This window comes from Notolepis coatsorum (assembly GCF_963971535.1).
Source record: "Notolepis coatsorum genome assembly, chromosome: 14".
Lineage (NCBI taxonomy): Eukaryota > Metazoa > Chordata > Actinopteri > Aulopiformes > Paralepididae > Notolepis > Notolepis coatsorum.
This window is the reverse complement of record NC_140178.1, coordinates 99,072,392-99,086,350: the sequence shown is the minus strand read 5'-3', so window position 1 is coordinate 99,086,350 and position 13,959 is coordinate 99,072,392. Positions and strand designations below refer to the sequence as shown.

The following is a 13,959-nucleotide window of genomic DNA, read 5'->3' as shown; positions in this document are numbered from 1 at the left end:
GCAATATTAAACATAAACATGGATTACAAACAGATATAAGTACATACAAAATATCATCGTAAAATAAAACATCAAATATTACGGCGTAAACATGTCAGGTGTCTCTCTCTCTCTCTCTCTCTCTCTCTCTCTCTCTCTCTCCCAGCTATCCTCCACAGGTGTACGAACTGGAAGAGCTTTCTAGTCAAAAGACTGACTGGCTCCAAGACACTACCACCTGACTTTGCCACCAAGGTCTCTCACTCACTCATCACTCACTCACTCACTCCCTCACTCACTCACTCACTCACTCACTCACTCACACACAATTGTATGCAAAAGGCTCATTAAAATATCCAGATTATTATATCCGCAATAATAATTTAAATCTCCTTCTCTTCTCTTCTCTTTTATTCTCTTCTCTTCTCTTTTATTCTCTTCTCTTCTCTTTTATTCTCTTCTCCTCTCCTCTCCTCTCTTCCCCTCTCCTCTCTTCTCCTCTCCTCTCCTCTCTTCCCCTCTCCTCTCCTCTCTTCCCCTCTCATCCCCTCTCCTCTCTTCCCCTCTCCTCTCTCCCCCTCTCCTCTCCTCTCTTCCCCTCTCCTCTCCTCTCCTCTATTCCTCTCTCTTCCCCTCTCCTCTCTTCCCCTATCCTCTCCTCTCTTCCCCTCTCATCCCCTCTCCTCTCCTCTCTTCCCCTCTCCTCTCCTCTCCTCTATTCCTCTCTCTTCTCCTCTCCTCTCTTCCCCTCTCCTCTCCTCTATTCCCCTCTCATCCCCTCTCCTCTCTTCCCCTCTCCTCTCTTCCCCTCTCCTCTCTTCCCCTCTCCTCTCCTCTCTTCCCCTCTCCTCTCCTCTCTTCCCCTCTCCTCTCCTCTCCTCTATTCCTCTCTCTTCCCCTCTCCTCTCTTCCCCTCTCCTCTCCTCTCCTCTCCTCTCCTCTCCTCTCCTCTCCTCTCCTCTCCTCTCCTCTCCTCTCCTCTCCTCTCCTCCTCTCCTCTCCTCTCTTCCCCTCTCCTCTCCTCTCCTCTCCTCTCCTCTCCTCTCCTCTCTTCCCCTCTCTTCCCCTCTATTCTCCTCTCCTCTCTTCCTCTCTCCTCTCCTCTCCTCTCTTCCGCTCTCCTCTCCTCTCTTCCCCTCTCCTCTCCTCTCTTCCCCTCTCCTCTCCTCTCCTCTCCTCTCCTCTCCTCCTCTCTCTTCCCCTCTCCTCTCTCCAGGTTCAGGAGAGTTTGCAGTATCCCTTTAAGAAGCTGATGAGAGTGGAGGTTGTGGATAAAACACACCTGTGTCGGACGCGGGTCGCCTTGGTCCAACAGGTGAGGTTAGCGACAAGGAAGTGAGTCAGTCAACCTTTATTAATATAGAACCTTTTCAGTACAATTAAGCTTCAAAAACTCTTGAAGGATTAATCCACCCTAAAACAGAATTCATTATGTTATTTCTATCATACTGTACAGCTCAGTTTCAACTTGTGAATAATAATAAGTCTCTCGACAAGATTCTAGATGCTCCATGGACAGTGGATAATGGAACTTAAAGGGATGTGTAATTCTTCTATTAATAATCAAGGTCTGGAGCACGTGCTTCAACACACCGCTCATTTTCGCCGCTACGGCCTCGGATGTCTGTAACAATGCCCCTGTTTCGGTGATAGGGACACCGTACAGCTGCGAGTGCCGTCCTTCAGATGAGACGCTAAACCGAGGTCCTGACTGAATTTGGTCGTTAAAGAACGACCTACAGTGTATCGCAAAGAGTAGGGGGTTCCCCCGACGTTCCTGGCCAAATTCCCAATCAAGTCTCTGACTTCAAGGCCACCTAATCATCCTCCCTCTTAATTGCGGCACGGTGGTGTAGTGGTTAACACTGTCGCCTCACAGCAAGAAGGTCCAGGGTTCGATTCCCGCTTGGGGACCAGGTTTCCATGATGCCAGGTACCCAGGTGGGGTATCTCCCAGGCCTTTCTGTGTGGAGTTTGCATGTTCTCCCCGTGCTCGCAAGGGTTTCCCCCCCGATAAGATAAACCCAATGGAATAACATGCACAACAACAGATCGCTAACGCTGTGGCGTCCTTGACGAAGACGGACAGGAGCACTTGGATTGGTCCCCTGGCGCGGCTCACGTTGACGCCTGTCTGCTCCCGGCTGCCCTTGGGGGGAAGGACGACGGGATGGGTTAATCGCAGAGACTAATCGCATCAGCGATCCTACAGACAATGCATGCGTGTGTGTTCCGGTGTGTGTGTGTTGTGGATAATAGCCAATGCCAATTAAAGACCTCTGAGCAGGTCCTGCATTATATTATTATTATTATTATTATTATTATTATTATTATTATTATTATTATTATTATTATTATTATTATTATTATTATTATTATTATTATTATTATTATTATTATTATTATTATTATTATTATTGGCTGATATCAATCCCTGTCTCCTGAGCCGTTCAGCCATTGTGTAGTGTGATGTGTGCCGGGTGCCAGTGTATGGCAGCCATTGAGCCTGCATAGCTCAAGGTTGGGTGCTACACAGTGGTGGTGAAGGAGGCAATTTCCATCCTACATAGTGGGGAGCGCTTTGAGTGTAAAATGTAATGATTAGGGCTGTCCCCGACTAAGGATTTGGATGGTCGACTATGATTGGGCAAAATTTGCCGTTAGTCGACTATTGGTCGAAAAAAAAGGAAGAAAAAGTATAATATTTTTTTATTTTATTTTTTTTATTTATCATTCCATTTGGGCTGTGGGGGGTGCTTAATGTCTGAAGGAGTCGACTGAAGGCTTCTTGTCCTCTGAGAAAGCATGCAATTGGTCCACTGATGGATACATCTTGATATTTGTCTAGTCTAGTGTGTTCATTAGATGGGTGAAATCCTCTTTCAGTGCCTCTGTGCCTATTTTCGTAGGCAGTTCGCTTCTGGTATGCGTGCCATTAGCGTTAGCCATGCTTCTAGGCCTCTTTTCTTTTGGAAAGAATGATAAAAAAAAATTTAATTTTATTTTTATTTTTTATATATATTCGACTAATAGGGGTCAGCCCTAGTAATGATCATTCATTCATTCATTCAAATGGTCTGGTGCAAGACAAGAAAGCACACGGATGCAACAGAGCAAAGACACTCATGGGAAATGTATTGAAAACACTGAGGAAGTGCCGCTTGTGGCTTGTTGTACCGTTAACGCGTTAGCGCCCCCGCGACTCATCTGGAAACCTTGACGCGTTGCTTTTACTTTTACATAACTTAATCATTATGACAGTTTGACCCCAACTTCAAGTTCAAGTTTTGTTTTATTTTGTCTCATATAAGGTACATGTACATTATAGTGAAATGCTTGGTTCTGTATGACCCTCCTGAGATTGTGCTTCATACAGTGAAAAGTAAAAGAGTAAAAGACCAAACACTATACAAAATATACAATATACAAAACTAAAATGTACAAAATGCTAAGAAAATGTAAATGCTAAAATTAGGTAGAAGAGGTAGTGCAAATTTGTAGGAATAAATCAATAAAATATGGTGTAATGTTTAAAAAGTGTTCTATGGCCTCCATAAAGTCTGTCTTTAATGGCTTTTTTCCACTGGCCAGGGTTTAGCCGTGCTGTGGCCTTGTCTCCACTGGCCAGGGTTTAGCCGTGCTGTGGCCTTGTCTCCACTGGCCAGGGTTTAGCCGTGCTGTGGCCTTGTCTCCACTGGCCAGGGTTTAGCCGTGCTGTGGCCTTGTCTCCACTGGCCAGGGTTTAGCCGTGCTGTGGCCTTGTCTCCACTGGCCAGGGTTTAGCCGTGCTGTGGCCTTGTCTCCACTGGACAGGGTTTAGCCGTGCTGTGTGAATGAATGAATGAAAACTTTATTTAACAGATTGCAGAATGGGTACAATACAGTACGGCTCAATACATACAATTGTTAAGGGGATGCAGACCTGAGAAAGACGTTTGTCTTGTTTCCATCAGGGTCCCCCATTTTCAATTCATATAGACATATATGACATACATGACATACAGATAGTCAGTACTGCTACATCTATACATTTATGACATACCAGATTTGCAAATACAGTACTGTTTGTGATACAGAAGGAGTCAAGAAAAGGAGGCTGCATATCCTGCGAAACATGGAGGGAGAGGGGACCAGCGATGATCAGTATTGCTGAAGTCATATTTTAGACTTCAGATTGCTGGCGTTTGATGTCAACAATGTTATAAAAGTGTATTGTTGTTGTAATAATGTATTTAACATAGGTATGGGGTGGTTCATCTTTTTCATTATAATTATATGAGCCTGGAATGTATTATTTTTCGAATAGCATTTCCACTTTGAAAATGCTAAAATAAACATTATCCATGTGCATTATAAAGACCAATAATGTATGATTGATCAAGGTTATAATAGAGCAGGTGATATATTCATTTACTGTATAATTGTGATGTACAAGCTAGAATTCTATCCAATCTAGCTACTCGTCAACAACCTAAAAATCACAGGATTTTGACTGATATATAATTTGCAACTTAGCCATCCAAACTATGATTACAGTTGCTAGTCATTTATTAATCAATAAGTAAGATATACAATTCCATCTGCCGACAGACACCCCTACCATGATAATATCTGTACAAACGAAATGTAGGACATTTTTAAATAGAGAATTTAAAAAAGGAAATACCCGGCACTCAATAACCACTTTGATGAACAGCGCGATCATGAGAATAATAGGAATAACTCTCTCACGACAGAGTGGATGGCTCTTAAAAAAGCCTTTGGGTTAATCTTCAGTGAACAGCATAGTTTACTTGGAGCTAGTGTACTTGGTCACAGCCTTGGTGGCCTTGTCTCCACTGGCCAGGGTTTAGCCGTGCTGTGGCCTTGTCTCCACTGGCCAGGGTTTAGCCGTGCTGTGGCCTTGTCTCCACTGGCCAGGGTTTAGCCGTGCTGTGGCCTTGTCTCCACTGGCCAGGGTTTAGCCGTGCTGTGGCCTTGTCTCCACTGGCCAGGGTTTAGCCGTGCTGTGGCCTTGTCTCCACTAGCCAGGGTTTAGCCGTGCTGTGGCCTTGTCTCCACTGGCCAGGGTTTAGCCGTGCTGTGGCCTTGTCTCCACTGGCCAGGGTTTAGCCGTGCTGTGGCCTTGTCTCCACTAGCCAGGGTTTAGCCGTGCTGTGGCCTTGTCTCCACTGGCCAGGGTTTAGCCGTGCTGTGGCCTTGTCTCCACTGGCCAGGGTTTAGCCGTGCTGTGGCCTTGTCTCCACTGGCCAGGGTTTAGCCGTGCTGTGGCCTTGTCTCCACTGGCCAGGGTTTAGCCGTGCTGTGGCCTTGTCTCCACTAGCCAGGGTTTAGCCGTGCTGTGGCCTTGTCTCCACTGGCCAGGGTTTAGCCGTGCTGTGGCCTTGTCTCCACTAGCCAGGGTTTAGCCGTGCTGTGGCCTTGTCTCCACTAGCCAGGGTTTAGCCGTGCTGTGGCCTTGTCTCCACTGGCCAGGGTTTAGCCGTGCTGTGGCCTGTCTGGCACACAGTGAGCGTCTCCATTGTCTTTATAATCTGGCCAGACCTGGCTGGACCCTGGCTGAGACAGACACCTTTCACAACCTGGCCAGATCTGTTCAAACCCAATCATACCATACCATGCTAGACCATGGCTAGCCTCAGCCAGGCTGAACACAGTTAATAGAGACACAAACCCAAGCATACCATACCATGGCAGACCAATGGCTAGCCTCAGCCAGGCTGAACATAGCTAATGGAGACCAGGCTTTTCATTGTCATTGAACCAACTCCAAAGAACTCCGAAGACTAAGATCAAGTGTGTGTGTGTGTGTGTGTGTGTGTGTGTGTGTGTGTGTGTGTGTGTGTGTGTTCTGGCAGGTGATTGGAGGGCGGCTGCGGCTAGTGTACGAAGAATGCGAGGATGGAACAGATGACTTCTGGTGCCACATGTACAGTCCACTGATCCACAGCATAGGCTGGTCCCGTTCTATAGGACATCGCTTCAAACGCTCCGGTTAGTCGGCAATAGGGAGGTGTAGTGGTTACGTTATTGCTGTTTCCTGGCCGGTCCACCATCTTGAAAACGTATTCATCCACAATCTATAGCTCAACATGCAAATATTCGCAATTAATCGTAAAAAAAAAGAAATCGCAGAATTGTATTTCAACCAAAAATGCTTAAACAATAATGTTAGTGATATAAGGGAACTCATTTTGTGCAAAAATGGAAAGCTTTCCAATGTTCATGAGGCAGAATTGTTACAATAGCCGATAATCCATTTTCCCAATGATAAATCCCTATACGGGTGGACCTTGCGGGCGGTCCAAAGTGACGTCAGACTACACCTCTCTATTAGTCTGTCTCAAACACTCTGGTTAGTCAGCTATTAGTCTGTCTCAAACACTCTGGTTAGTCAGCTATTAGTCTGTCTCAAACACTCTGGTTAGTCAGCTATTAGTCTGTCTCAAACACTCTGGTTAGTCAGCTATTAGTCTGTCTCCAACACTCTGGTTAGTCAGCTATTAGTCTGTCTCAAACACTCTGGTTAGTCAGCTATTAGTCTGTCTCAAACACTCTAGTTAGTCAGCTATTAGTCTGTCTCAAACACTCTAGTTAGTCAGCTATTAGTCTGTCTCAAACACTCTCATTAGTCTATTAGTCTGTCTCAAACACTCTCGTTAGTCAGCTATTAGTCTATCACACCTATTATCAAATTAATCAATACATGAAAAAAGCCACAAGGAGCTCTTGAGTTATCTTGTTTTAGATGTTTCCCATTCTGAGTCTAAGTGTCTGGCAGAATATATGAAGCTTACCTCAACTATTTTATTTTATTTTATTAGACAAAACTTAATTTAAAAGTTCACAGGTTGTCAGGGAATTAAACTTGTTAAAGTCCTTAAAAAAACGTATTTCCATCGAGGTCCCTGTTGGCAGACATACAAAACCACATTGGAACAGAACTCATACATAAAACACAAAGCATTAAACAATCAATTGATTGATTGATTGATTGATTGATTGATTGATTGAAAATATGTACAAAATCAAAACGAATTTATAAACCTCAAACTACCAACTCTATCTAATAATGATACAACATCCTACCATATTACTATATACTATATCCTCATTATAAAAAGGCCAGACTACAAACTCTATTTAAATTTCTACAATAAAAGACCCTTTGCCCTACTCTATCTGGTGCATTACTACTCTCCTTTGAATGCCCAGCAGGGGGCGCACATTTAGTGCTTGAATGCCCACCATCCGCTTCAATGTTAACGTTAATATCGCCTAATCTATGTTTTAAATTATATTAAATTAAATTATTAAATTATGTGTCTAATCTGCCCGTCGCATTATCAATGACCCATTTCCAGTCAACATTTTCGAAGCGGATTGTTTTTTTATCGGTTCATTTCCGTTTTATAGCATTTTGAAAAGCCCTCGTTTTCAAAAAAAAAAAAAAAAATCCATGATAAACACTGATGTACTGTAATATTCTAGAACGTTGTCATTGTTTGGCCTATTTATGAATAGTTTTCAAATAAACGCTAGATTATCGATAGTATACAGTATGTGTACGTATGCACGCTGGTGCCGCAAGCTGTAAATCGATTCTCTTATTTCCTGATCACTTGCAGTCAAAACAGCCATATCACATATAGGGGGAAAGCTTATATCTCCGTGAAAAAAGGTCTGATTATCCTAATACTGGTAAAATAGATTCCTTACCTGAGATCAGATGGTATCCAAATGGATTATTCCAATTCCTGATCGACCATTCCAAAAATCGATAATTTTATTGATCCCACGCGTATACTGTAAAACAGCGTATACACGCTGTGCTGAGGGTCCAACATGAAGCTGATCGGCCCCGGTTACATGCGTGAGAAGTAAAATGTGGAGTCCGGGTTTTTTTCCCCCATGCATTTTCATTGAGTCCAATCCAAAAGGGTGAATTACCATCTGGGAGACGATAGGGGGCGCTTTTTTCACATCTGAGCGCCTGGGGTGGCTGATTTACCAACGGTAGACTTGGTTGATGAAATATGAATTCAGATCGCTAATAAAAAAAAATATATATATTCTCGTTATGGGCATTCAACCCGCGGGGGGTAAACCCGAGAAAACTCGGGTTGGGCATTCAAAGTGTTAAGCCATCTTTTTACTCCTATCTTGCATCTGTGTGCATTAGATATGGTTTTTAGCTCTCCAGGTGTGCTATTCCACAGTACTGCCGCAGTGTGTAAAAATGACCTCTTTCCCATTCCACTATTCAATTGAGCTGACACTATGTCTGTGCTGCTCCCTCTCGTATAATGCGTGTGTGTGTCCCTGACTCTGTTAAAATAGTTACTAAAATATCTAGGGACTTCTCCATACTCAGCCCTATGTACCTGACACAGCTGAATCTGTTTGATTCTGCCACCCCAGGCTCTAGGTGTGTACGGGCTGGTAGCCTTACAATGCTCCTAACTAGTTTGTTTTGCGATGTTTATTTTGAAGGACCTTGGGGACACTATTATACCAAGAGCAACACGCATAGTCACAATGGCACTGTGTTAAAACACCTGCGAGTGTTTTCAAGGTCTAGTGTGTTTGAACGTTTGCCAACTTAATATATAAAGTACCCAATGATAGTTGTTCACATTCTATTTTCTAGTCTCCTATGTGGTGTTTTAATGTAATGAGAATGGTATCTCATTCTCTTTCTAGTCTTTGATCTGATGTTTTAATGTAATGAGAATGATACCTCATATATGTTCCCTTTTCCAGATGTTTCTAAAAAGCTGGAGGGACAGATGGATGCACCTGGACAAGTGTTTACCAAGGTTGAGTTTCTGTCTGTCTGTCTGTCTGTCTGTCTGTCTGTCTGTCTGTCTGTCTGTCTGTCTGTCTGTCTGTCTGTCTGTCTGTCTGTCTGTCTGTCTGTCTGTCTGTCTGTCTGTCTGTCTGTCTGTCTGTCTGTCTGTCTGTCCGCCTGTCTGCCTGTCTGTCTGTCTGTCTGTCTGTCTGTCTGTCTGTCTGTCTGTCTGTCTGTCTGTCTGTCTGTCTGTCTGTCTGTCTGTCTGTCTGTCCGCCTGTCCGCCTGTCCGTCTGTCTGTCTGTCTGTCTGTCTGCCTGTCTGTCTGTCTGTCTGTCTGTCTGTCTGTCTGTCTGTCTGTCTGTCTGTCTGTCTGTCTGTCTGTCTCAACTAATTTAGTTGTGTCCTATTATCTCAGAGGTTAATATAACTAACCAAGCTGTTTTATCTTTTGATTTGATGTTAATTCATATTTTAATGAAACATGTTCCATGTCATGCCAGGTCAAAGAGGTCGACCAGAGTGGGTCATGGTTTAAAGATGGAATGAAGCTGGAGGCCATCGACCCTCTAAACCTGTCTGCCATCTGTGTGGCTACTGTCAGGAAGGTAGGGTACGGCTGTGGAGATAAGGCTGCGTGATTATGGCAAAAATCATAATCACGATTATTTTGATTGATATTGAAATCACGATTATTAAACACAATTACTCATTTGATTTGAGAACATCGTATGACAACAACTTCATTTCATTAAACTTTCTTCTCGGAGCGCAGCGCCGTCAAGGAAGGGTGCGCTGTATTTACAACCAAATGAGAGCAACGCGGCATGCAGCACAATCATCGTTTTATTTCGATGATCTTGTTTTCATGATCATGGGAAACCAAAATCATAATTTACATTTTATTTAGATTAATCGCCCAGCCCTACTATCCTGTTTAGTTCTACACTATCCTGTATTCTCTCTAGGTTCTAACAGGTTTAGTTCTACACTATCCTGTATTCTCTCTAGGTTCTAGCAGGTTTAGTTCTACACTATCCTGTGTTCTCTCTAGGTTCTAACAGGTTTAGTTCTACACTATCCTGTGTTCTCTCTAGGTTCTAACAGGTTTAGTTCTACACTATCCTGTGTTCTCTCTAGGTTCTAACAGGTTTAGTTCTACACTATCCTGTGTTCTCTCTAGGTTCTAACAGGTTTAGTTCTACACTATCCTGTGTTCTCTCTAGGTTCTAACAGGTTTAGTTCTACACTATCCTGTATTCTCTCTAGGTTCTAACAGGTTTAGTTCTACACTATCCTGTGTTCTCTCTAGGTTCTAACAGGTTTAGTTCTACACTATCCTGTATTCTCTCTAGGTTCTAACAGGTTTAGTTCTACACACTATCCTGTATTCTCTCTAGGTTCTAACAGGTTTAGTTCTACACTATCCTGTATTCTCTCTAGGTTCTAACAGGTTTAGTTCTACACTATCCTGTATTCTCTCTAGGTTCTAACAGGTTTAGTTCTACACTATCCTGTATTCTCTCTAGGTTCTAACAGGTTTAGTTCTACACTATCCTGTATTCCCTCTAGGTTCTAACAGGTTTAGTTCTACACTATCCTGTATTCTCTCTAGGTTCTAACAGGTTTAGTTCTACACTATCCTGTATTCTCTCTAGGTTCTAACAGGTTTAGTTCTACACTATCCTGTGTTCTCTCTAGGTTCTAACAGGTTTAGTTCTACACTATCCTGTGTTCTCTCTAGGTTCTAACAGGTTTAGTTCTACACTATCCTGTGTTCTCTCTAGGTTCTAACAGGTTTAGTTCTACACTATCCTGTGTTCTCTCTAGGTTCTAACAGGTTTAGTTCTACACTATCCTGTATTCTCTCTAGGTTCTAACAGGTTTAGTTCTACACTATCCTGTATTCTCTCTAGGTTCTAACAGGTTTAGTTCTACACTATCCTGTGTTCTCTCTAGGTTCTAACAGGTTTAGTTCTACACTATCCTGTATTCTCTCTAGGTTCTAACAGGTTTAGTTCTACACTATCCTGTATTCTCTCTAGGTTCTAACAGGTTTAGTTCTACACTATCCTGTATTCTCTCTAGGTTCTAACAGGTTTAGTTCTACACTATCCTGTATTCTCTCTAGGTCCTGGCGGACGGCTACCTGATGATTGGCATCGATGGTTCAGAGGCAGCAGACGGTTCTGATTGGTTCTGCTATCACTCCACCTCTCCCTCTATCTTCCCTGCTGGCTTCTCTGAGATCAACAGCATTGAACTCACGCCTCCCAGAGGTACTTGTCTGTGTCTGTTTTTATGGTGACCTAGCCTGCCTCTCATCTGTCATCTAGCCTACCTCCCATCTGTCATCTAACCTACCTCTCATCTGTCATCTAGCCTACCTCCCATCTGTCATCTAGCCTACCTCTCATCTGTCATCTAACCTACCTCTCACCTGTCATCTAGCCTACCTCCCATCTGTCATCTAGCCTACCTCTCATCTGTCATCTAGCCTACCTCTCATCTGTCATCTAACCTACCTCTCATCTGTCATCTAGCCTACCTCTCATCTGTCATCTAGCCTACCTCCCATCTGTCATCTAACCTACCTCTCACCTGTCATCTACACTACCTCCCATCTGTCATCTAGCCTACCTCTCATCTGTCATCTAACCTACCTCTCATCTGTCATCTAGCCTACCTCCCATCTGTCATCTAGCCTACCTCCCATCTGTCATCTAACCTACCTCTCATCTGTCATCTAGCCTACCTCCCATCTGTCATCTAGCCTACCTCCCATCTGTCATCTAGCCTACCTCCAATCTGTCATCTAGCCTGCCTCTCATCTGTCATCTAACCTACCTCCCATCTGTCATCTAGCCTACCTCCCATCTGTCATCTAACCTACCTCTCATCTGTCATCTAGCCTACCTCCAATCTGTCATCTAGCCTGCCTCTCATCTGTCATCTAACCTACCTCTCATCTGTCATCTAGCCTACCTCCCATCTGTCATCTAACCTACCTCCCATCTGTCATCTAACCTACCTCTCATCTGTCATCTAACCTACCTCTCATCTGTCATTTAGCCTACCTCCCATCTGTCATCTAACCTACCTCTCATCTGTCATCTAACCTACCTCCCATCTGTCATCTAACCTACCTCCCATCTGTCATCTAGCCTACCTCTCATCTGTCATCTAACCTACCTCCCATCTGTCATCTAGCCTACCTCCCATCTGTCATCTAGCCTACCTCTCATCTGTCATCTAACCTACCTCCCATCTGTCATCTAGCCTACCTCTCATCTGTCATTTAGCCTACCTCCCATCTGTCATCTAGCCTACCTCCCATCTGTCATCTAGCCTACCTCTCATCTGTCATTTAGCCTACCTCCCATCTGTCATCTAACCTACCTCCCATCTGTCATCTAACCTACCTCTCATCTGTCATTTAGCCTACCTCCCATCTGTCATCTAACCTACCTCTCATCTGTCATTTAGCCTACCTCCCATCTGTCATCTAGCCTACCTCCCATCTGTCATCTAGCCTACCTCTCATCTGTCATTTAGCCTACCTCTCATCTGTCATCTAGCCTACCTCCCATCTGTCATTTAGCCTGCCTCTCATCTGTCATCTAGCCTACCTCTCATCTGTCATCTAGCCTACCTCCCATCTGTCATTTAGCCTACCTCCCATCTGTCATTTAGCCTACCTCCCATCTGTCATCTAACCTACCTCTCATCTGTCATTTAGCCTACCTCTCATCTGTCATCTAGCCTACCTCCCATCTGTCATTTAGCCTACCTCCAATCTGTCATCTAGCCTACCTCCCATCTGTCATCTAGCCTACCTCCCATCTGTCATTTAGCCTGCCTCTCATCTGTCATCTAGCCTGCCTCTCATCTGTCATCTAGCCTACCTCCCATCTGTCATTTAGCCTACCTCTCATCTGTCATCTAACCTACCTCCCATCTGTCATCTAGCCTACCTCTCATCGGTTGCCAGATGATACAAAAAAAACGTTTTTTTTTGTTTTTGTTTTTTTTGCAGTCAGGCCACTGAACATAGAAGCAGGCCAGGACAGTGTTTCTAGTTGCAGCAGCGCAATAGTTAGATAACCTAGGTGGGGAACAACCAGGAGATCACTGCAACTCACACAAGTTTGAGAACTATCTCTCTCTTCTCTCTCTCTCTCTCTCTCTCTCTCTTGCTCACACACACACAAAAGGAGCCGCATGTGATTGGTGGAGGCGGGACCCTTACAAAAAACTGTTGTTGCTAATCATTGACACATGCTAGCCTGTAATAATCCCCCCCAGAAAAATCTACTTTGCATTTGATATATTGCAAATATATGCCATCACACACACTGGCATTTAAAGGGTTAGAATTATAAAATGAATATGTGGTGTTATGATCAGGGCTGAAGTTGAATAAAAGATTGTATTATTTTCAATCTGACATTACAAAAAACTGAAAATCCATCAAAATCAGTGTTGTTGCTAATCATTTATGCTAGCCTGTTTTTTAACAATAATTTGTGATGCCATCACAAACACTGGCATTTAAAGGGTACAAATAATAAAATGCCTGCACCAGAATGCAGGAAATGAAGTCTTTGTAACAAGAAATGTCCTGGTGGGGGACCCCCAGACCCCCTGCTTAAAAAGTGGCCTGACTGGGGCTATATTTTGCACTATATTTCCTGGCCTGAATGATTTCCCCAGTCCGGCCCTGGTTAAAAGCCTCCAATGCTTATTAGTGTGTGTGCGTTTGAACGTGTGCATGTTTCAACCATACATTTCCATTTATAAAAAAATTAAAAATATATATATATTTTTTTTTTTTTTTACCTCCTATAATAGTGGGGGTCGCGGCTCTCTGACCCCGTTATTTTTGGGTCGCGGCCTGAAAAGTTTGGGAACCCCTGATCTAGCCTACCTCTCATCTGTCATCTAGCCTACCTCTCACTTGTGATCTAGCCTACCTCCCATCTGTCATCCCTATACGTCTAGGCCAGGGGTCAGCAACCTTTACTATCAAAAGAGCCACTTTTCCCACAAAATAAAATGCTCAGGGAGCCGCACAAGCTATTTACCCTTAAAATGAAGATAACACAGTGTATAACGTTTTATATATCCCCAAGCATACCCCACATTTAGCATAAAACGCCTGACAATTGCATACCCAAAGTAATTTGCGA

General features: G+C 43.6%; 1 protein-coding gene across 1 annotated transcript in view; it reads left to right on the top strand.

The window, feature by feature from the left end:
- Positions 1-13,959, top strand: part of LOC311240674 (MBT domain-containing protein 1-like) — a gene marked incomplete at its 3' end in the record, with an annotated part of 71,785 nt that overhangs the window by 33,764 nt on the left and 24,062 nt on the right. Inside the window, exons 8-13 of the mRNA XM_084329247.1 lie at positions 146-234; positions 1,196-1,294; positions 5,838-5,973; positions 8,743-8,798; positions 9,274-9,378; positions 10,902-11,049. Coding sequence (XP_084185373.1) covers positions 146-234; positions 1,196-1,294; positions 5,838-5,973; positions 8,743-8,798; positions 9,274-9,378; positions 10,902-11,049 — 633 coding nt within the window. The remainder of the gene's footprint in view (positions 1-145; positions 235-1,195; positions 1,295-5,837; positions 5,974-8,742; positions 8,799-9,273; positions 9,379-10,901; positions 11,050-13,959) is intronic.